Source organism: Nesoenas mayeri (assembly GCF_963082525.1).
Source record: "Nesoenas mayeri genome assembly, chromosome: 20".
In the NCBI taxonomy this organism is placed as follows: domain Eukaryota; kingdom Metazoa; phylum Chordata; class Aves; order Columbiformes; family Columbidae; genus Nesoenas; species Nesoenas mayeri.
In genome coordinates, this window is record NC_137569.1 from 10,428,855 (window position 1) to 10,450,071 (window position 21,217).

General features: G+C 49.0%; 1 protein-coding gene across 1 annotated transcript; it reads left to right on the forward strand.

The window, feature by feature from the left end:
* Positions 1-76: 76 nt before the first annotated feature.
* On the forward strand, positions 77-19,752 carry LOC308048117 (myeloperoxidase-like; the record flags this gene model as incomplete). The annotated part of the gene is made up of 13 exons (XM_080357040.1): positions 77-149; positions 1,699-1,792; positions 3,772-3,947; positions 5,887-6,010; positions 7,498-7,627; positions 8,802-9,008; positions 10,182-10,497; positions 12,426-12,586; positions 14,400-14,646; positions 15,044-15,214; positions 16,382-16,619; positions 18,195-18,418; positions 19,730-19,752. 13 exons carry the CDS (start codon positions 77-79, stop codon positions 19,750-19,752), a joined length of 2,184 nt encoding a protein of 727 aa, XP_080213166.1.
* Positions 19,753-21,217: the final 1,465 nt, after the last annotated feature.

Here is a 21,217-nt window from a genome sequence, read left to right on the forward strand (position 1 = left end):
TGGGCACTGACCTTTGCGCCACCGGGGAGACCCACGGCTTCTTGGTTTTCTTCACTTGTTGTATTTCTTCACAGGGATGAAGGCAGAAATCTTCCCGGGGTTGCTGGTGTTCCTCAGCCTGCTCCGGGCATCTGCTTCTTCTTCCTATGGTATTGGCCTTTTCCCAGGTTTTGCAGGTCAGGGGGTTTTATGCGCTGAGTAGGAAAGATCAAGTTAAGTCTAGGAGAACCCGAATTATTCTTCTGTAACCAGACAAAGTGTCAGAAGGAGCATGGTCAGTTTGTATCTACCGTGGCAGCAATCCTGGCTGTTTCACGTTTATATCAGTTAACGTCCTATCTGATTTCTTAAAATCATGTTAAAAGAGAGGTCGGTTCTCAGAACCGTGTGGGGCTGCGAGCGCCGCCTCTCCCGGCGCCGCGGTTCAGCCGCGGGGCTGCGGTGCCGCCAGCGGCAGCTCCTCACTGCATCCCGCTGTTAATTCATGGGGACTGAAAAGTGAACTCTCTTCTTCTTAGGGGAGCTGGGTCCTGCTCCCGGAGGGAGGAATGAATTGTCTCTTTTTGAAGTGATCTTGCTTCAGCTCCTGCAGTGTTTGGTGAATTAGGGCCACCAGGGCTGTGGAATTTGGGGATGGAGCAGACACTCGGCTCTTTGCCAGCCCTGAATCACTGCTCCAAAACATATAGAGATGTCTCCTTGTTAATTTATGATGCAAAATCCTTATGGAAAGCACATGCCTGACTTTTATTTTGTCTTAAATTGTGGTCCAGGAAATAATTTTTCCCACCAAGATTGTCAAAGAGGTGAACTCGGGGTTGATGAGGGAAGAAATTTTAAAGAATCTGGGGAGAATTTGGAGATATTTATCCCATTTGTGCTGATTTCTGAAGCTTTCTTCTTCCCAGGGAGCTGTAGGAAGACACTTTCGCTCAGAGGACCCCACCAGGGGTGTCCCCGCGTGTTCTGTGACCCGCAGCCACGATGGGGACACAGTTCATTTTTGGGAGCCCCCCGGGCTGGAGGGGAAGCAGTGGGCGCATAGGGGCTGCAGGTCAGACCGGGGCAGGCAGTGGGGAAATGTGAGTCCTTGTGCCCTCAGGTGCAGGGGATACATTTGAGCTCAGTTGGGGGAAGGATCCAAACTCACCGTAAGGTGTATTGGCAATGTGGCTGTAACCAAGGTGGGATAAAAAACAGAGGAGTAAAGACAGTGATGGGGGAAAAAAAGCAGATGAGAGCTCCTAATACTGGGCCCCTAATGCTTTCCGTGGCAGTCAGTGGTATCTTGCAGGCTCGCTGAAGGCAGCTACGGCTGGAGGTGTAGCAATATGATGAGTCACATTAACTGAGGTTGCAAAACCTCTTGAAGAAATAGCAACTGCTGTCCTGTGAAACAGCAGGAGGGATGATGCCTCCATCCCTCACAACGCCTGTTTGGAGCCTTTACTGATGGGGTCACCATTTCCATCATTTCCTTGCCCAGGAGTGATTCTTTCAGGCTCCTGTGAGGAATATATATATATACACACACATATATACAGATATCTCTCTAGACAGCAAACAGCAGCAATCGCTTCCAGCACTGCTGTGCCAATATCCCTGGGTGCTGGAGGCACGAAGAGAACGCACCGCAGCGCAGGGATGCTCCCGCGTGGGTCCAGCTCTCTCACCTTCTCTTCCCTTCCCCTTGCCGAGGTCTGCGTGAGGAGCTGTGGGACACGTCCCTCCGGAGCAGCGTGGACGAGGCCAAGCGGCTGGTGGACGCAGCCTACAAGCGCACGCGGGACCGGTGAGCGCCGGGGCTGGGCTGCAGCATCGCCGGCTTTTCCTTGCGAGGGCGCGAGCTCCTCCAGAGCACGGCGGGCTGTAATCAGCGTTTTACCTGCCTTCGCCCTGTTTTCACACCACGTCTGCAGTCTGTTGGGTCACTAAGAGCTGTAACTCTGTCCTTCTCCATGCCTGCTGCTCCTCACAGCTCAGAATTTCCTGGCTCTGTTCCATTTCTCAGGGATTTTCCAAGGAGAACCGGAGCCAGCAAAGGCTCCTGCTGATTTCCAGTGGTTCACCACCTATGGAGGGAGCAAACCGCTGCAGGCTGCAGTGAGGATGTTTTGTGGGATCTGACAGGAAAGCCCAGCTTTTACCACCGTGGTTTGGAAGCACGTGGCTTCCTACCAGCCCATATACACCTTCGTTCAGCAGCCGACCTTGGAAACATCTCACCAGCTTGGGGCCATGTGAGAGGAGGCTCCAGCAGCATTGGGACAGAGTGACTTGGGGGTGTTTGGGACCTCTGCATGGACACTGGCACCTGCGGGTGTCCGAGAGCTGGAGAGCAGTTGGGTGAGGTTGGGTTGCCTCAAGGATATAATGATCTCACATTTCTCTTCTGGCAGGTGCATCTGGGCTATTTTAGATTCCCTCCTGCAGCTCATCTGCTCCTCTGCCCAGGGTGGCAGGAACAGCCCCGCTCCCTTCCAGCTGCAGTGCAGGGAGACAGATGATTCTGCCTGTGCTGCCAGCTCAGGCCAGTAACACACCTGGAGAGCTGGGGTGCCCGACTGTGCTGGGTCTGGCTGAGATGGGGTTAACGTTCCCCAGAGCAGCCCCACAGTGCTGAGCTGTGTGTCGGCAGCCAGCAAGGTGCTGATAACACACACGGGCTTTGGCTGCTGCTGAGCCCCAGGGCATCAGTGCTGTGTCTCCAACATCCCCAGTCACCAGTGGGCTGGGGTGGGCAAGATCTCAGGAGAGGACACAGCCAGGACAGCTGACCCAGCTGACCAAAGGGACATTCCATATCATACGGTGTATCAGGAATAGTGTGGCCAGCAGGACTAGAGAAGTGATTGTGCCGCTGTAGTTGGTGCTGGTGAGGCTGCACCTTGAATACCATGTTCAGTTTTGGGTTCCTCATCATAAGAAAGACATTGAAATACTAGAGAGAGTGCAGAGAAGGGAACGGAGCTGGTGAGGGGCTGGAGCACAAGTGTGATGGAGCGGCTGAGGGACCTGGGGGGTTCAGCTGGAGAACAGGAGCTGAGGGGAGACCTTCTGATCTCTGAACTGCCTGAAAGGAGCTTGGAGCCAGGGGGGTCGGGCTCTGCTCCCCAGGAACAAGCGCCAGGAGCAGAGGAAACGGCCTCAAGTTGCGCCAGGGGAGGTTGAGGTTGGATCTGGGAACTATTTCTTCCCCAAAGGGCTGTGGGGCATTGGAACAGGCTGCCCAGGGCAGTGCTGGAGTCACCATCCCTGGAGGGCTGGACAGACGGACATGAGGTTCTCAGGGACATGCGTTAGTGCCAGGGTGGGTTATGGTTGGACTCGATGATCTTGAGGGTCTCTTCCAACTGAAGCTATGTTATCATTCTATGTCTGCTTAGCAATAAAAACTGAGAGAAAGGAGGAAGGAGGGGTGGCATTCGTTATTCTGATTATTGTCTTCCAGAGCAACTGCTACCTGTACTGGAGCCCTGCTTCTCAGACTGTGGCTGGACATTGCCAGCTGCTGGGAAGTAGAGAATAAATCTTCTGTTTTCCTTTGCTTCTTCTTGCAGCCTTTGCTTCTTGTTTGTTAAACCACCTTTATTTTGACCCACCATTTTTTTTACCATCTCATTTCCCCACCCCGTCCTGCTGGTGGAGCAGCTGGGTGGGCACCTGCTGTGCAGTCAAACCCCCAACACCAACACTTGGGTGTGCAGCCTGCGGGACTCTTGGCTCTGCCCTTTTTCAGTCCTGCAGATTTTGTTTCATTCTCCCTTGCAGCATAAAGGAGAACCTGCAGAATGATGCCTTGACCCCGACAGAGCTGCTGGGATATTTCAAGCAGCCGGTTGCAGGCACTCGAGCTGCCGTTCGGGCTGCAGATTACATGGAGACCACCCTGACCCTGCTCAAGGAGAAGCTGCGATGGGCTGTGAGGGGGGACTTCAATGTCACAGGTAGGGATGTCACTTTGTGGGGAGGAAAGTAGAGGAGAAACCTCTGGGTCCCAGTCACTGGGGCTGTGTGGGGCTGGGGAGGGAGGAATGAAAGGGGTTGTGATGGGCCAAATCCCTCCCAGGTGACTGCAGTGAGGCAAATTTAAATTATTTTTCTGTGCTCTCTTTCCATCTTAAAAAAATATATTTGGGGGTTTATTAGTTAATGAAAGTGTGTTGTGCACTTCTCTGGTTCTTTCTGTAATATAGCGGTTAATGTACTAATGGGTCAAAGCTTGCAAGGCTTTTCTAGGTAATATTGAGTAGACAATGAGCAAACCCAGAGGATGTGACTCACAACAGCTCAGCCCCAAAGTAAGCAGTTTTGCTGCCAGACTTTGACTAGCAATGGTCAGAGTCACTGCCAGGCTGCCCTGCATGGGGAACAGGCTGCTGTGAGAAAGGCACAAACAGAGAGCGAACACAGAACAACGTGACGGGACAGTTCAGCTGTGTCTTGATGCATCCGTGTCCTCCGTGAGGCGGCACTCCTGGCCTCCCAGCTGGACCAGTTCTCTTGAGCAGAAGGCAAATCAGGGGCAGCAAGAGCAACAGTTCAGGGCGGCATGGGGAGGGCTCCTGCCATATAGAGATGAACTCATGGGGATGCCCAGCATTGCAACACAATGCTGACAGGCCAGGACACACCTCACTGGGTGCTGCAGCATCGCTGCAGTGAGGGGTGAGCTGGAAGAGGGAGGCAGGGTTGAGCTCCAGCCCCTCCATCCAGGAGTGATGCTCCAGGTTCGATCCAGAGGTGTGCCAGGTCACCCAGCGCCACCTCTCATCTGCCTGCCCAGGAGGCTGTAGTGGCTTCTACACCATGCTGTGACCCTGACTGTTGGTGGCAGCAGTGACCAGGGAACCTCCAAGGACTCAGGACGAGGTGTGCCAGCAACAATAGCCAAGAATCACAGAATCGACTGGGTTGGAAAAGCCCTCAGAGATCATCCAGTCCAACCCTTGGTCCAACTCCAGTCCATTGACCAGATCATGGCACTAAGTGCCGTGTCCAATCTCAGTTTACAAACCTCCAGGGCCGGTGAGTCCAGCACCTCCCTGGGCAGCCATTCCAATGCCTGACCACTCTCTGCACAGAATTGCTTTCTAATCTCCAGCCTCAATTTCCCCTGGCAGAGTTGAAGCCCATGGCCCCTTGTCCTATTGCTGATGCCTGGGAGAAGAGCCCAATCCCCCCCTGGCTAGAACTGCCCTTCAGGTAGTTCTAGAGAGTGCTGAGCTCAGCTCTGAGCCTCCTCTTCTCCAGACTAAACAAGTCCAGCCCCCTCAGCCTCTCCCCATAGGGCTTGTGTTCTAGTCCCTTCCCCAGTCGTGTTGCCCTAAGAAGGCTTTGCTGGTTGAACTGGGCCACTTGTCTCCCGTGCATGGGGATGTCTGCATAGTGGAAATGCAAAGGCAGCGTCCCCTTGTGCTGCCCAACCACCTGCTGGTGTCTTCTGCAGCCAGGTCTGCCCAGTGGTGACACGCACCGGTGGCCACTTCACAGGGGGACACCACTTGTAACACAGCACTGGGATGGCTGCAGCTGTGCGCAGTTTATGGTGGAGATAAAAAGGGAGGGGAGAGGAAGGAAAAAGCTAATGCTAGAAAACAATTCTGCTGATGCACAGACCTAACACGTAATTATAAATAAGATCGGACCAGAACTTTGTTAGGTTTAATTCTTTCCAAACCATAAAAAACAATCTGCTGCTCTGAGAGAGCATCCTCAGCACATCTGTGAGCGGGGAGACCTTAAATGACAACCCCTATGCTTTCCAAATGATAAGGAACCATTTCAAGGGTACAAGAAGGAAAAGTTTTCCTGAGCCAGGGAGGCACCGCAAGCCCAGCAGGGCCAGCTCGTCCTGCACGTTCATTCTGTGTTGTTACCCCGCAGACCTGCTCACACCGGCTCAGCTGGGGATGATTTTCAAGGCAAGCGGATGCGACCAGCAGGATAAGCACATAAATTGTGATGCTCCTAATGGCTACCGAACAATCACTGGCGAGTGCAACAACAGGTGAGGGGGCTGTGCCAGCAGGAGGATGGATGGATGGATGGGTGGATGGATGGATGGATGGATGGATGGATGGACGGATCCTTCGTCAGTAGAACAAGACCCATATCCCCAAGGATGATCCATTTAGGATGCCTTCTGTAGGGTTTTACACCCCACAGTGTTGTTTCCTAGATGTGTGAGGATTTAAATTCCAGTCTTGCTTTGAGGATTCTTGGTGTTGTACATGAGGTAGCTCTTTGGCCAAAATGCAAAGAGCTCTGCACTGGGGACTGCCCCTCCGGCCCAGGTTCTCTGTCATCAGGCTGCATCTTTCTGCTTTCTCCTGGGCTTTATCTGGCTCTGCCCCTTTGCAGGGTCTCAAAGGGCTTCCTGACCCAAATCCATACTGGGGCATGATCTGGCCATCTTCATGCCCCACGGTGTGCCAAGGAGCAAATCGGGGCACATGGTCTGGGGGAGATCACCTTGCACATGTACCATGGCTGGGGAGAGGGAAGGGCATGGCTGTAATGTGGGATACAAAAACTATTTCACAGTATATGCAGAGCTTTCCCAGTGAAATGAACGAGAAGCTGTGACAAACAATGGAGTGTTTTAAAAGGGACAGCATAGGAACATTCCTCATCTCTCACCTATTTCCAAATATCTGGTAGTCAGAGCATCTTCTGGGAGCACCTGAGGCAAAGGAGTTCAGACACGTCTGCCCAGGGGATGCTTCAGCCTTCAGGTATCTGCATAAGCAGCAGGGAGAGAGCAACCAGCCTCCTTCCATTTTAAGAAAGCGGTGGCTTCATTTGGGAGGAGGATCCGGGCTCTGGGCTAAGGATGGTCCATCACACCTGAAGCCCTGGAGAAGGTGGGCTCAGCTCTGCCCTTTGCTCTGTGTCCCTGCCTTGACTGGCCCTGGACAGTGTTACACCGCAGTGTATGATGGGCTACCAGAGAAAACATCTTATACATGCACTCCAAATTAAATATATTATTAGTCTAATTGAGGCTTTAATGGTCTAATCAAACTACAGTAACCACTTAGTCCAATTACAGCATAGAAACGCTCACAATCCAAATCCCCATTTCTATTAAAGGTCACTGGTAATACGATAAAATGAACGGGAGTGTCTGCCCCTTCTCTCTGATGTTCAGCTTTCCCCTTGGTTTTCCATCCATGGTCTGAGGTCGAGGGCTCTTCTTCAGGCTGGATGACACAAGGAGTCACCAGCAACCTGAGTTCTTGTCTGGGAGAAACTGAGGCTTAGTGTGCATTATAATTATTGTTGTTATTACTAAACCTGAGGCTTATTGCTATTAATACCACTTGGCAACACCAAACCCACAGGGTCACAGGGCTGCAGCTGCTCCCTGACTGTTGTACATCGTTGTGGGATCCCATACCAAGGTTTCTGGCTCTATCTGTATCCACGAGCTCTTCACCCTGCCAGGATCCCAATGACGCTGATGCTTTGCTGTCCTTTCATTGACTCTGACAGGAGGAACCCATCGCTGGGCGCATCCAACAGAGCCCTGGTCAGATGGCTGCCAGCAGAATACGAGGATGGCGTGTCAGTGCCGCATGGGTGGACGGAAGGAAAGCGTTTTTCTGGATTCCCCTTCCCACTGGTAATGGTTTCAGTCATCTGGAAGTGCAGTGTCAGGGCTTCGTGGTTGCCTGTCCTTGGGTAGGTCACAGGCGTCAACGGGCACGTCCACCAGCTGCTGATCAGAAGGAGGAATTTAAATTCACCAGCTTCAGGTTGATCATATGGGAGTTTCCAGGGTAATCTAACAGAAATTGTTTCCAACTCCCATGCTTGCAGGAAAAGCAAAGGAAAATCAATCTGATTACTGCAGAGTGCAGGATAAAGAAATAATTACGCAATGTGTTCTTTTAAATTAAGTGAGTTTAAGCCCAAGTAATTTACTCACCTTTTTTGATTTGGTTTGTGGGAGGTGGCTGTCACCTGAATTACCTCCTGAAAAGCAATATGCAAGAGGATAAAACAAGTCAATCCCCAGAATAAAAAATATCCAGCTAGAACTTCTGTGTGTGGGTCCATGGGTGAGGGTTCATGTGGCTCTTGTGGAACCTGGAGGTGAGCAAGGACAATTTGTTGAGGTTTCTGATCCCTTGGTCTTCGTGCAGCAATGGAGCTAATGAGTAGCCCTGTGAATTTCCATGTTGTGTGCTTCACACTTGTGCTTTCACTGTACTTCCTAACTCTGTTCTACAGCACAGTGCCAGGGCTTGAGCGGAGTTTTGACCACTTTTTCTGTCGTAAAACATGGAGGAAGAACTGGTGGAGGAATTGAGATGGCTGGGAGAGGGTTGAGAAGGGAAAAAGGCTTTTGGAGAGTGTCCTGGTCATGCAAAAAGTGTAGCTGGCGAAGAAGCATTGGAACTGTGAAGAATTATACAAATGCTAGTAACTAGAAGGAATTTACTGAGAAAACCTTCAGAAAATCCCAAAGGCTTTTTTTCCCCATTCTTCTATTTCAAAGCAGTCTTTTAAAATCTGTTGCCTCCCTTTCCCAGGCTATTCAGTATGGCTTTTGCTTTTCTGCTTCCATGTGTTCATCAAGGGATTGCTCTTGGCCTGGAGGCTCAGGAACATGGCCGGAGCCAGAACTGCACAGTGCTCAGTAACACCTTCCGACACAGACAGAGATTTGGGGTTTTGCTGTGAAGTATAAGGAATTAGTGACTTATGAATGTTTGCTGATGACCCTACAAACTGATGCACCCATTTGTACAAGTCATTTCCTAACACACGTGTTCTGCCTTCACCCCCTGCAGGTACGACAAGTGTCAAACGAGATTGTCCGCTTCCCCCCCGGGCAGCTCAGGATGGACCAGCAGAGATCCCTCATGTTCATGCAGTGGGGCCAGTTTATTGACCACGACTTGGATTTCAGTCCAGACACCCCAGCTAGAGTCACCTTCAGTGGCCGGGTGGACTGTCACACCAGCTGTGCCAAGCAGCCCCCTTGCTTTCCCATCAAGGTATAGCCAGGGCAGAGCAGGACAGGAGATGCTGGTGGCTCTCCTGGTCCTTGGCCATGGAGGGACATCCTCCAGAGTAGGCCAAGGGGGTCACACTGCTCTCTGTAAGGTGGTGGTGCTGGGTCCCAGGGACTGGCCTCAGATGTCAGGGACAATCTTTCCCCCATTTTCAATCATTTACCCATCTGCCTCAAGGGAGATTCCCTCATTCTCCTCCCTCAGTAGAGGGTCCGTGTGAACATGAGCAGAAACTTGTTTGCTGGGAGGTGCCAGAGCCTGGCCCAGGCTGCCCAGAGCGGGTGTGGAGTCTCCTGCTCTGAGACATTCAAACCGCCTGGACCCACCTGTGTGATCTGCTCTGTGACCCTGCGTGAGCAGGGCTGGGCTGGGATCTGCAGAGCTCCTGCAGCCCAACCAGCCTGGGGTTCTGTGGTTCTGTGATATGGCTTTTCTTTGGAGGTTTGCTGCCCAGGCAACATGGTTGATACCCGACTTATAGAAACAGGAGTTGATGAGTGTCAATACCCCAGCAAGTCCATGTGTGTTTGATGTCCAAATGCTCAGCAGTGAACAGGGCAAGGAAGCGATGAGCATCTGTCCATAGTACCTAAGACATTAGCCTGGCACTGACGTTGCGGTCTTAGCTCTGGTAAATGCTCGATGACGTACATGTCCACCCTGCAGCTCTCCTGCCTTTGAAGCTGTGCTGCAGCTCTGTCTCTCCCATGTACCCGTGTGTCCTTGCAATGAAAACTGTGAAGGAATGGAGCATCACTGAGTATTTGCCCAACATACATTTCAGAATGCAGACAGGGACACAATTTCTGGATTACAACTCCCTTTAACATAGATATGGACACTAGATTCCAACATGAGCTTCTAAGATTCAATCTGGTATGTCCAGGGGAAAAAATTTAGGTATACATAGGACTTTATGGAAATTTAGGCATCTTCAGGTTTTCATACACATTTGGGAGTTGGACGCCTGAAATAGCACCTTTGCTGTCAATCTGACCCTTCATATCAGAGATCTATGACTGATCTCCACATTATCTAGCACAGGGACTGTCTTTGGGATGGCTCCTGCCTGGCTTTTTTTAAGGCTGTAGTATCACAACATGGAGTTTCTACACCCATGAACTGGTGATTAATTATTCTTTAATCTTTCTGCAGATCCCACCCAACGACCCACGGATTAAAAACACAAAAGATTGCCTGCCTTTCTTCCGCTCAGCTCCCGCCTGCACCAGCGGCAGAGCCATTCGCGACCAGATCAACGCGCTCACCTCCTTTCTGGATGGCAGCGTGGTGTACGGCAGTGAAGTGCCTTTGGCCAACCGACTGAGGGATCAGAGCAACCAGCTGGGCTTGCTGGCTGTGAACCGGAATTTCACTGACAGCGGGAGGGCATATATGCCCTTTGGCAGCATGCAGAAGGACCCGTGTCTTATAGTCAGCAAGGGAGCCAACATCCCTTGCTTTCTTGCAGGTAAGTTGGGTGCTGGCACCTCTAACCCTGAAATCCAGAGCAGAAATATTCCACCAGCTTTGATTAATTTATGGAATTGCTTGGCTTTGGTATGTAAGTAGAAAATGGAGCATAACAAAACATAATTCAAAGAAAGGAACGGAGCTGGTGAGGGGCTGGAGCACAAGTGTGATGGAGCGGCTGAGGGACCTGGGGGTTCAGCTGGAGAACAGGAGCTGAGGGGAGACCTTCTGATCTCTGAACTGCCTGAAAGGAGCTTGGAGCCAGGGGGGTCGGGCTCTGCTCCCCAGGAACAAGCGCCAGGAGCAGAGGAAACGGCCTCAAGTTGCGCCAGGGGAGGTTGAGGTTGGATGTGGGGAACAATTTCTACCCCAAAGGGCTGTGGGGCATTGGAACAGGCTGCCCAGGGCAGTGCTGGAGTCACCATCTCTGGAGGGCTGGACAGACGGACATGAGGTTCTCATGGACACGGGGACAGATTTTTTAGCAGGACCTGTTGTGAGAGGACAAGGGGTGATGGTTTTAAACTAAAGGAGGGAGATTCAGGCTGGACATGAGGAAGGAATTGTTGCCCTGAGGGTGGTGAGAGCCTGGCCCAGGTTGGCCAGAGAGGTGGTGGCTGAACCATCCCTGGAGACATCCCAGGCCAGGCTGGACGGGGCTCTGAGCACCCTGAGCTGGTGCAGATGTCCCTGCTCATGGCAGGAGGGCACTGGGGCAGCTGGGGACGTCCCTTCAACACAAACTGTTCTGTGATTCCGTTCTGTGATTCTAAGGTCACAGAGGACACATGGCCAAAGGCCCAGTGAGGAGCAGGATGGGCCAATGTGTCGGGTGCTTCCCAGGGTGGGCCCCCAGCCTGGAGAACCCTGTAGCTCACAGACTGCCAGAGCAGTTGCTGTTCCATTTCTGGGTACATAACCCTCAATGAATCTACAGTGAACAGTTCAGGCTGACTCGGAAGCTCCTTTTGAATATTCAGTGTCTTATTTGTGACTTTTCCGGTCCCTGAGAACTGGGGAAATTTGATGTGTGCAGTTGCCTGGCAGGGTTCGGTGATTTCCTGCTGGAGCTCCTTTGGAAGCCCTGGGTAGATGCCATCTGCTTGAGGAAACCTCACAGTGCTGCTTTTGTTTCTTCTTCCGAAGTCACTTACAGATGGCCTTTTACAGTAAATGAAAAGGGCTCTGTGCAGAACGCAAGAGAAAATCCCTCTATTTACTATGGGACCAGGGGACTAAATACGATATATTTACTTTTCGCTGAGTGCCTCTTTATACTCTCTTCACCTGCTTGCTCTTGGGTTTCCTGCCGTAGATGCTTGAAGAATCATTTAATATTTCATTGTGAGGCCATTTGTAATTTATTCCTTCAAGTTATGACTCATTTTCCTTTTACTTTTACTCACCAGAGAGCTAGATTGTGACTGTCAACTTGCTTTGGCCAAAGGTTCAGCTGGTTTGAAGGTTGCCGTGGGATTTACAGAGCTCCCTTGGCCATCCTCACCTGCCTCTGCCCATTTTCGTTTCTCTCCTGAGCTGTGAGATGGATGTGGGAGTTGAGAGAACACCTACTTGTATTTAGCTTCTTAAGTTAGTGCTCCTTGCCCTTACTTGAAAAAAAGCTTCCTCCTCTCTCTGTGATGCTCAGCCCAGCCATGGTGGCATGTTGGCTTTTGCTACCTCAGCAGAAATTTGACTTTTCAAAGCACTTTTGACTGGTGCTCTCCAATTCTTGGAGCCCAGACCCTGGTTTCCTTCTCCTACTGTGTTTTTCTTACCCACCTTCTTCACAATGCAGATACCCAGACATCTAAAAATCTCCCTGTGCATGTTTCCCAATGTGACATTTGCCTTCTTTCAGTGGGACGCGACCGAGCCCAGGCAGGTCGTTGGCAGTACAATTCTGCTCACTTGTGGTACTCGTAGGTGATTCTCGAGCAAATGAGATGCTGGAGCTGGTGTGCATGCACACGCTCTTCGTGCGGGAGCACAACCGCCTGGCTGGGGAGCTGAAGAGACTAAATCCCCACTGGAATGGAGAGAAGCTCTACCAGGAGGCACGGAAGATCCTGGGTGCCATGATCCAGGTACCAGCCACCATGTCGTATGTCCTGGCTCTGCTGCCTGGTCTTGCAGCCTCACAGAATTAATGTGATGGGCTTTGTTAGTGTGGGAGGGTCCAAAGGGTACAGTATTTTGGGGTGCAAATGGCCAAATTCTTTCCACCAACCCCTTTCATCCAAAGCAAAATCACATGAAGGTATCTGAAATAACAAGCACAGAGGGGTCTCACTGAACCTTTGATGTCCCTCTACTACTAAATTTCTGAATTGTTTATTTAGCTGCACATTTTTGTTTGAGAAACATGGGGACAGAAAATTCAGAGTAAAAAGTTTTTCTAATCAGGGTTAGAAATGTAAAAATGGTGCTGGAGATCTCGATTAAAATTCCTCTGGGTTGTGAGTCTCCTCCAGAAACCCCATGTGCTGGTGGGTGCAACCAGCCATGACATTTCTCTGTCCTTACTGCTTTGGGACAAATAGCATCTCAGAACCGTGCTGCACTGCAGACTTCACCCTGAATGAGATCCTAGGGGCACAGAAATATTCCTGTGCTTGGAAGGGATCTCTCAGGGTCCCTTGTCCAGCCTCTGGTTTGGACCAGGACCAACTTCAAAGCCAGATGAGGTTTCACAGCCAGCAGAAAAGGCTGGTTCCTGTGAGAGGAGAAGACATGGGGTTTACAAAAGCAGAGCTTAGTCAGACCTAATTGGAAACTCATCTTCTGAGCTGGCTCAACAAACAAACGAAAAAAGCGCAGGAATATCAAAAACTTTAAGTTGTTAAAACCAAAAGTTTAAATACTATAGTGCTGCTGAATAAACATGTTGAGTAAACCAGTGTGGAGAGACTCAAACAATTGTACTAAAAGCATTGTCTCCATCTTCACGTTTAGATCAATGGTTTAATCTTGTTGAAATTTTCTGACAATTAAGACATTTTCACCTACTGACAAAGAACTTAATTCTTTAAGCTATATTGTGCAGCCTCCTCAAGATCTCAAAGAGACATGAGGTCAGGTTTGGAAATCTCTACCATGGGAGTACTAACACAGCTGCCCGTAGGTGGTGATATCATCTGTGCCAACGCTGTTGACTTTGTCATCTGAAACATGTAGGGTGAGAGGGAGGAGGAAATGCAGTTCTGCCTGGCTGATGGGAACGGCCTCTACCAGTAGGACAAGGAGGGAATATCTGGGTGTGTTTGGCAGGTTTTCAACTTGCTTTGGCCTGCTGAGCAGTTGAGGCAAGGAGGAGCATGTCCGGAGATACCTGAGTGCCAAGTCCTCAGCACCAAAGGGCAGAAGATCCTGGTGCACAAACCAAGGATCAGCGTGGGTCAGTCAGAAGCAGTGTCTGTGCATCCTGATGTTGCTGGAGCAGTTCTGGCCCCTTTTCATACTCATGCGAATTGCTGCATGGTCATGCAAAGCTCGTCACTGCTAGAGAGTGTAGACATCCCACCACGCATGGCTCCAGGAGCCCAGGCAGTGGCCTACAGTGCCTGTGTCTGTACCTGGAGCTGCAGCACCTGTGGCATGGCACAGTGGCTAGGTGTGGAAAAGGCTCTGAACCAAGGCCACGGAGCTGAAGAAAGAAGAATGTCACTCAACAGTGCCATAAAAGGTCCTCACCAGACTGCCTGAGCAGCTGGGTGAAGGTCTGATGGCCCTGGACAGTCTCTCTGCTCCCCATCTATTCTGGCAAAATCTCCTACATAAATCCCACCAAAGAAGTTCGGGTAACAGCTCCTGTAGTCTGAGACACGAACAATAACTTCGCTTCAAAAGAAACTGATGGCCAAGCACTTAATGATTCACACTTTCCTTGTTCCCTCCTAGATTATAACCTACAGGGACTACCTGCCTCTTCTGTTGGGAAGCAGTTTCCAGAGATTGATTCCTCGCTACCGAGGCTACAATGAGTCTGCGGATCCTCGAATATCCAATGTTTTCACCTTGGCTTTTCGTTTTGCTCATGCCTCAGTTCCCCCAACTGTTGACCGATTAAATGAAAATTACAAGCCCATAGGTCCCAAAATTCTACTCAGAAATGCCTTCTTTGCTGTCTGGAGGATCATTAAAGAAGGTAAAGCCTTTCTTTCACCTCTGCAGTGCAAGTTTATTTCATTCAGCCTTTTCTTCCCTCTCTGGATGAGCTCCTGCTTCAAGCAAACTTAAAAGCAATTTGTGTTAAATGTATTAAATGACCTTTACTACCAGTCAAATTTTTTCCTAACAGAGCTGTTCTCTGCAGTCAAATGTGATCCGCTTTATCATGAAGCATGCGGTCTGATTGCCTAATTACTGTAGACTCTAAGAAAGTTATTGAAAGTATTTTCTTTTTAATTCTTTAAGTGCAGGAAAATTGATTGTCTTGTAGCAGATGCTTATAATTAAATACAGGCTGCATTCAGCTCTGCTGAGCCTCTAACACACCCACTTGCCACCTGCACTGCTCACAACTCCTTATGTACCCGTTGCAGGTGGTATCGACCCCTTTCTCCGGAGCCTGATGGCCAATCAGGCCAAGCTGATGACACAGCAGCAAATGGTGGTGGATGAGCTCCGGGACCGGATGTTTGAGCAGGTTGAAAGGATTGGGTTTGATTTACCTGCGCTTAACATGCAACGTTGCAGAGATCATGGCCTTCCAGGTAAGTCAGCTGTGGGAGCAGCTCTTCCAAAGAAAAACAAGTGGAAATCAGGCACTCTTGTGATTGAACATGGAGAAACATCTCCAGCCCATGCTTGGCTGAAATTACTCTTTCCCAAGCTGTTTCGTCATTTCTGTACAACTATAGGTAAGGGGGTGGGAGGTTGAGCAACGAAGTCAGAGCTTGGGTGGAGCTGAAGGAGACACATAGCCAGAAGAACATGGGGTATTTGCACAGGTGTCAAGTGATGAGTAACTGACATGCTTGCATTGTTGTTCAAATGGCAAAATTGGGAAAATAGTTCAGCAACAAGTTTGCAGGAGTGGAATTAGGGCCAAAAGTCCTCTGTAGCTTCTCTCCAAGCATCTGTAGTTGTCCAGCCCAGCCACACATGACTGGAACAGCAGATCGCAATATGTGAGGAAAAATCTCATCATAATTTCTTCGTAAAGACTATGTCCCAGAAAGAAAAGCATATCAGAACCACTCTCAGGGCTCTGCGAGATGCAAAACCAGTGTAATGGCGTTGCAAGTTGGTCTTGAGAAATAGATTGTTGATAGGACTTTACAATTGGCTCCTGGGTGTGTCATTGCCCAATAGTGTCATTAGGCTGATGTAAGTGCCTGGAGCTGCTGAGTCACTAATGTCCTGGGAGAAGCAATAGAAGCACTTCGAAACTGCAATGAAAACTGCTGAGTTCACAGGTTTTAAGCCCTGACAGAGGCTTTGCCGTACACCCAGGTGTATGGTCAGCTCACAGGTTGCTCTGCCTGTGTTGCAGCAGAACGCTGTGGTTTTCCCATGCCTTACCTAGGAACACTGTTGTGCAGAACCTGACTGCAAGCACAAATCCTGAATTCATAGCTTGGACTGCTGATCTGCTGCAGCGGAACTGATGTGTATTTCTAGTGCGAATTTGTGTTTAGCTCCTTTGGGTCTCAGCCTGCCCCCAAATGCTACTACGCTCCTTGATGTTAGACAACCTGTGGAGGTGATGATGGTGTAGCAAGATCAAAAAAGCCCCCCAGTCCTTTTTCTGATAGAACAAATTATCAGTCTCCTTGTATTTTTTGATAGTGGTGTCATCCAGACACCATATCCTGTACATTTTTCTCTGAATTCTCCCTATCAATGATCTGTCTGCTCTGATATCCAACCACTTGCAGGTTATAACTCCTGGAGGCAATTCTGTGGGCTCTCACAACCTTCTGGATTGAAGGCACTTGCTGAAGTGTTGAGGAATCACGATCTGGCAAAGAAGTTCATACAGCTGTACGGGACACCAAAGAACATTGACATTTGGATTGGGGCGCTGGCAGAGCCCTTTGTGACTGGAGGCAGAGTTGGGCCGCTCATGGCTTGTCTCATTGGCACCCAGTTCAGGAACGTTCGTGATGGGGACAGGTAAGAGATGAGCTGAGTATTCAAACCCCAAAGGACAGAGGGAGACTGCAGTTTCTGCAGATTTCTCTATGCAGATTTGGAAACTGTTCCAGTTGTTTGTTGCTTTTTTTTTTCATTACTCCTCCAAATGTTCTTATTGCCTGGCTAGATGATGGTTGAAATCCTAGGCTAAGATCCCTTCCCAGCCAAGAGTTTTCACTCTCAGCCCATTCACTGCCAATCACTACTCGTGCAAATTGGATTGTTCCCCTCCACGTTGATGGTTCACACTCAGTGTGAATGTTTGAGTTCTTTTCCTCCTTCAGATAGGTGGTTTCAAGGAGACCCATGGTATTGTGTGTTCAAGCATCAGCTCACTCCAGCAAAGGGAAACATATAAATACCTTAACAAGAAAAACAGGTACAGCTCTAAAGGTGGAAAATACCAGGATCTAGATGGATTGACTTCACCAATTAGGAAAAAAACTGTTAGGTTTAGTCAGCCTAAAGGGATCACACTGATGGTAGATGCTCAACATCTGTTGATGTGGTGGTTTGTGCTTTGGGGAGTTTTAAAAGTTTGCCTGCAGACTGGACTGCTGAAGGACTAACACACTTCCAGCCTTTGCAGGGAGTAAAAGAAATTAATTGTTCTCTCTTGGCTAAGTCCCAGCTCAGCCCAAGCTGCTTCCCTGGCACTGGGAGCATCCCTGTCCCCTTCATGGGACCGCTCCTTCTGGGCTGCTGTGCCCGGCAAGAGCCAAGCATCTTCTGACCTTTCATCTCCTGAGTTTGCAGTACACAACTTTGCACCATCACAGAGTCTTATGCACTTCTCAGGGGTCTTAGAGATGATTTTTCACTATTTCCCCTTTCCACCCCAGTTCTGAGCTGGAACCCCGTGGTGTGACATGTAGCAGTGTTTGTGCTTTCCAGCCAAATTCACAAAGTCATTTGAGCAGTATTGTGCTTTCAACATACCTGAAGGCCTCCTCCTCCTCCTTGAAGCTGCTCAGAGGCATCAGGTGCAGAAATTAGTTATGTGTCCCATTTCAAGCTGCATTTCTGAATCGAAGTCCCTGTACTTGCTAGCAAAATTGGCTGAAAATGGGATCATGACCAGTGTTTCTGAGGAAGTTTTCTGTGCAGAAGAAATGCAAGCTCAGACCTCAGTATCAGGAACTTAAAGGCAAACAGTCTACTGCACATCTAGAAATCCTGTTCTTATGGCAGGATGTAAGAACTCTTTTGTTTTAAAGACAATAATTATAGGGCTGGTTCCAGCACGGCAATCATGTGGATGTAACTACAGTCTGCGTTCAGTATGTGCAGACTTTTCTGTTTGAGAGTGCCTGTGCCCCATTTGAGGAAACACCAGGCAGAACTTTAATTCAATTGCATCTTTATTATATGTCCATGGCAGAAAAACAAGTTAAATTATCCAGCCGATGAGTCAGGGCTCTTGATTTAAATAACAGAAATTTAAATTTGCTCTTGGCAAAAGAAATGTGTTATTGGGAAATAATGTTGCAGGAGTCTTGAACATGAGGAAATCAGAAGGCAAAAATCCGTTGTGTTTCCTCCTTTCTCCTGCAGGTTTTGGTGGGAGAACAACGGGGTTTTCACTCCTCAGCAGCGCTCTGCGCTGGCCAAAATCTCCTTGTCACGAATAATATGTGATAACACCAAGATCTCTAAAGTACCAAGACATATCTTCCAGGCTAACAGATACCCCTGGGGCTTCGTGAGCTGCAGCCAGATCCCAAAGCTGGACCTGGGAGCCTGGAAGTCAAAGATGACTGAGGCTGTTACAGAGCAAGGTATGAGCTTCAAATAGCAGAGAAGTTTTGCCTGTAAATATAACATGTGAGATAACCAGGCCCCGAGACTCTAAAACAGAGCTGCCTGGTCTGAACATCATGCCAGGTACACACCTAGCACGTTACTCATTTTTCGTCTGGTCCACTGTGAGGAGCTCCTGCAACACGTGGATTTTCTGACATGGACCCAGTGCAGTGCGCTGCTATGGGAGTTTTCTCATTAACAGACTTTTCAATTTAGCTCTTCACTGTTGATGCTCGTTCATTTGTGCGTGGGAAGGGATGCCCGGATCGGGAGGCTGGTCTTTCTGTTAAGGTGGTTGGTTTGTCTTTTGCACAGCTCTGAGCAGGCTGTCAGCACATCCCGGTCAGGCCAAAGGCAGCTCTGGGCTTGAATAGACATTCCCACTCTATGGAAAGAACTGTGGTGTTTGATTTCTGCTAGGAAAGTTTTTGCCTCTATTTAAAGTATTTCTCTCAGCTGCCTTCAGGATTTTTGAAACTCTTGAGGTTTACGGCTTTTCTTCATAGAATCCCAGAATGTTGGGGGTTGAAGGGACCTGGAAAGCTCATCCAGTGCAATCCCCCCATGGAGCAGGAACACCCAGATGAGGTTACACAGGAAGGTGTCCAGGCGGGTTGGAATGTCTGCAGAGAAGGAGACTCCACAACCCCCCTGGGCAGCCTGGGCCAGGCTCTGCCACCCTCACCGGGAACAAGTTTCTACTCATATTTAAGTGGAACCTTTTGTGTTCCAGTTTGAACCCATTGCCCCTTGTCCTGTCATTGGTTGTCACCGAAGATGTAGGAAAGAGTGACTCTGCCGGGGAAACGTAGACTGATCAGTGCCTTAGGGCCATGCCTTTTCCTAACAAAACACCATCTTTCCCTTGCTCTGGCAGTCAGGCCCTGCCATGCTGTCATGGTGATATCCAGGCTGTGAGAAGGAGCAAATCTGCGCAGCTAGCAGCAATCATTAATTAAGAGTTCAGACGACTCCATCTGCAGCCAGCTCCCAGTTTCCATGAGGATGGTTCCTTACATTCTCCACATGGCTATGGGATTATCAGCTTGAAAGTGTGGCAGGACACGGTTGTGCTAATGCCATCTTCATGGTGCCAGAAGAAGTGAGACCTGTAGGACCTTGTAATCGAGGAGGAATCCCCCAAGGTCTTTAGAGCAGTCAGGACTAATACCAGAGTTATCAGTCCCTTTCCCAGCCTAACCTGCGGAAGTAAATCACACGAGATAACAGGGAGCAATAGCATGTTCTTTTCTCTTTTGTTAACACATTGTTTTTGTATCCTGCAGAAGAAGCATCTGGTGACTTTTAATGCTGAACGTTGAGGATTCCCCAGAAGTCTAGAAGTTCGGACTTGAGAAGCTGCTGAGATTATTTTTGGGGTTTTTTTTACTGTGTATATGCTTTTACTGCCTGAAATATTTGGGCACGGTTGCTGTAGTTTGTTCAATTCAGTTTGCATGAAGCCTTTTCAGTGAGATGGAATCCAGCGATAAAAGAACATTAAAAGATGTCTCAGATCTGTGAAAATTATCCAATATCGCAAAGCAAAGCAAAATCATTTATCCAGAGTATAACTCCTAATCAAACCAACTGCTAGCTTAGGCAATTTCATATACACTGTGTTTCAGTAAGCTTTACTGTCAAAACCAGGTTTTGGACCCTCCCTTAAAAGTTTCTAACCTACACAGAAAGAGCACTGGAATGGAATTGGAATGAGTGCTTATTCTTGCTCTCCTTTTTTTGTTTTGTTTTATTTTTTTAAAAAAATGTACATCGGTTTCCAGAGAAAATATACTAATTTCATGGTGCCTTTGAGTGAAGCAGCAATAGCTGTCATGCACCCCAAGTAGGCTTGTTTAAATGCCCTGATTCAGGTTTTGCTTGAATATGGAATGAAGAAAGTGTCCACATCAAATAAAGGTGTTTTCTCATCATTTTTTGCCCTTAGTCCAGAATGTCTGAGGCACCATTGAGTGTGACAGAAATCTGTGACAAATTCTTCCTGCAGCCTGGCATGAGCCAGAGTGACCAACCCTGGGCTGTGGAGCTGCTGGGGTCTGTCCTGGCAAGGAACAGTCTTAACGTACAAGAAAGTAAAAGCTGATCTAGTCTTACTCCAACTACATCCCCTCAACATATTTTCTTAAAAGGGATCAAACCCCCTTTCACCTTCCTCTGTAGTTTGCTTTGTTACTATTATCGGTCAATAAATTGCAATTCTGAGCTGTGGCAAGAATGTTCCTTGCACTTTGAAAAAGGTGCAATAACAACGTGAGCTGAGGACAGTGGTAGGTTTTGTATGAGGATATTGGATAAAGCAGATTCAAGAACCTGTGTATTTTTAATGAAATAAGGTATTTCTTGCTGAAGTCTCTGACCCGCACTCCTGTGTCATTTGGCACCATGAAATATTCCTCAGAGAAAGGGACTGGCACAGGATTTAGTTCCAACAAACACTCAACAATAATCTCCTCCTTATCACCCGCAAAATGGGAAGAGTGCCCATGAGATCCTCAGAGGAAAAAGAAGAGGCACAGACACCAACCTCTGCCAGCACCTGGCCAGGGTTGGGTGGCGATGCTGGGGCTGTGTAGGCTGATAAACATAATCCTGGACACGTTTTGAAGGCAGAAAGCATGCAAGCTTGCCCTAGGAGTGAGTTGGCTTGTGATTAACCTATTGCCCAAGAAGACTCCAAGGTTCTTCTCCACAATGCTGCTTTCCAGCAGGTCCACCCCAACCTGTACTGGTGACGGCGGTTGTTCCTCCCCAGG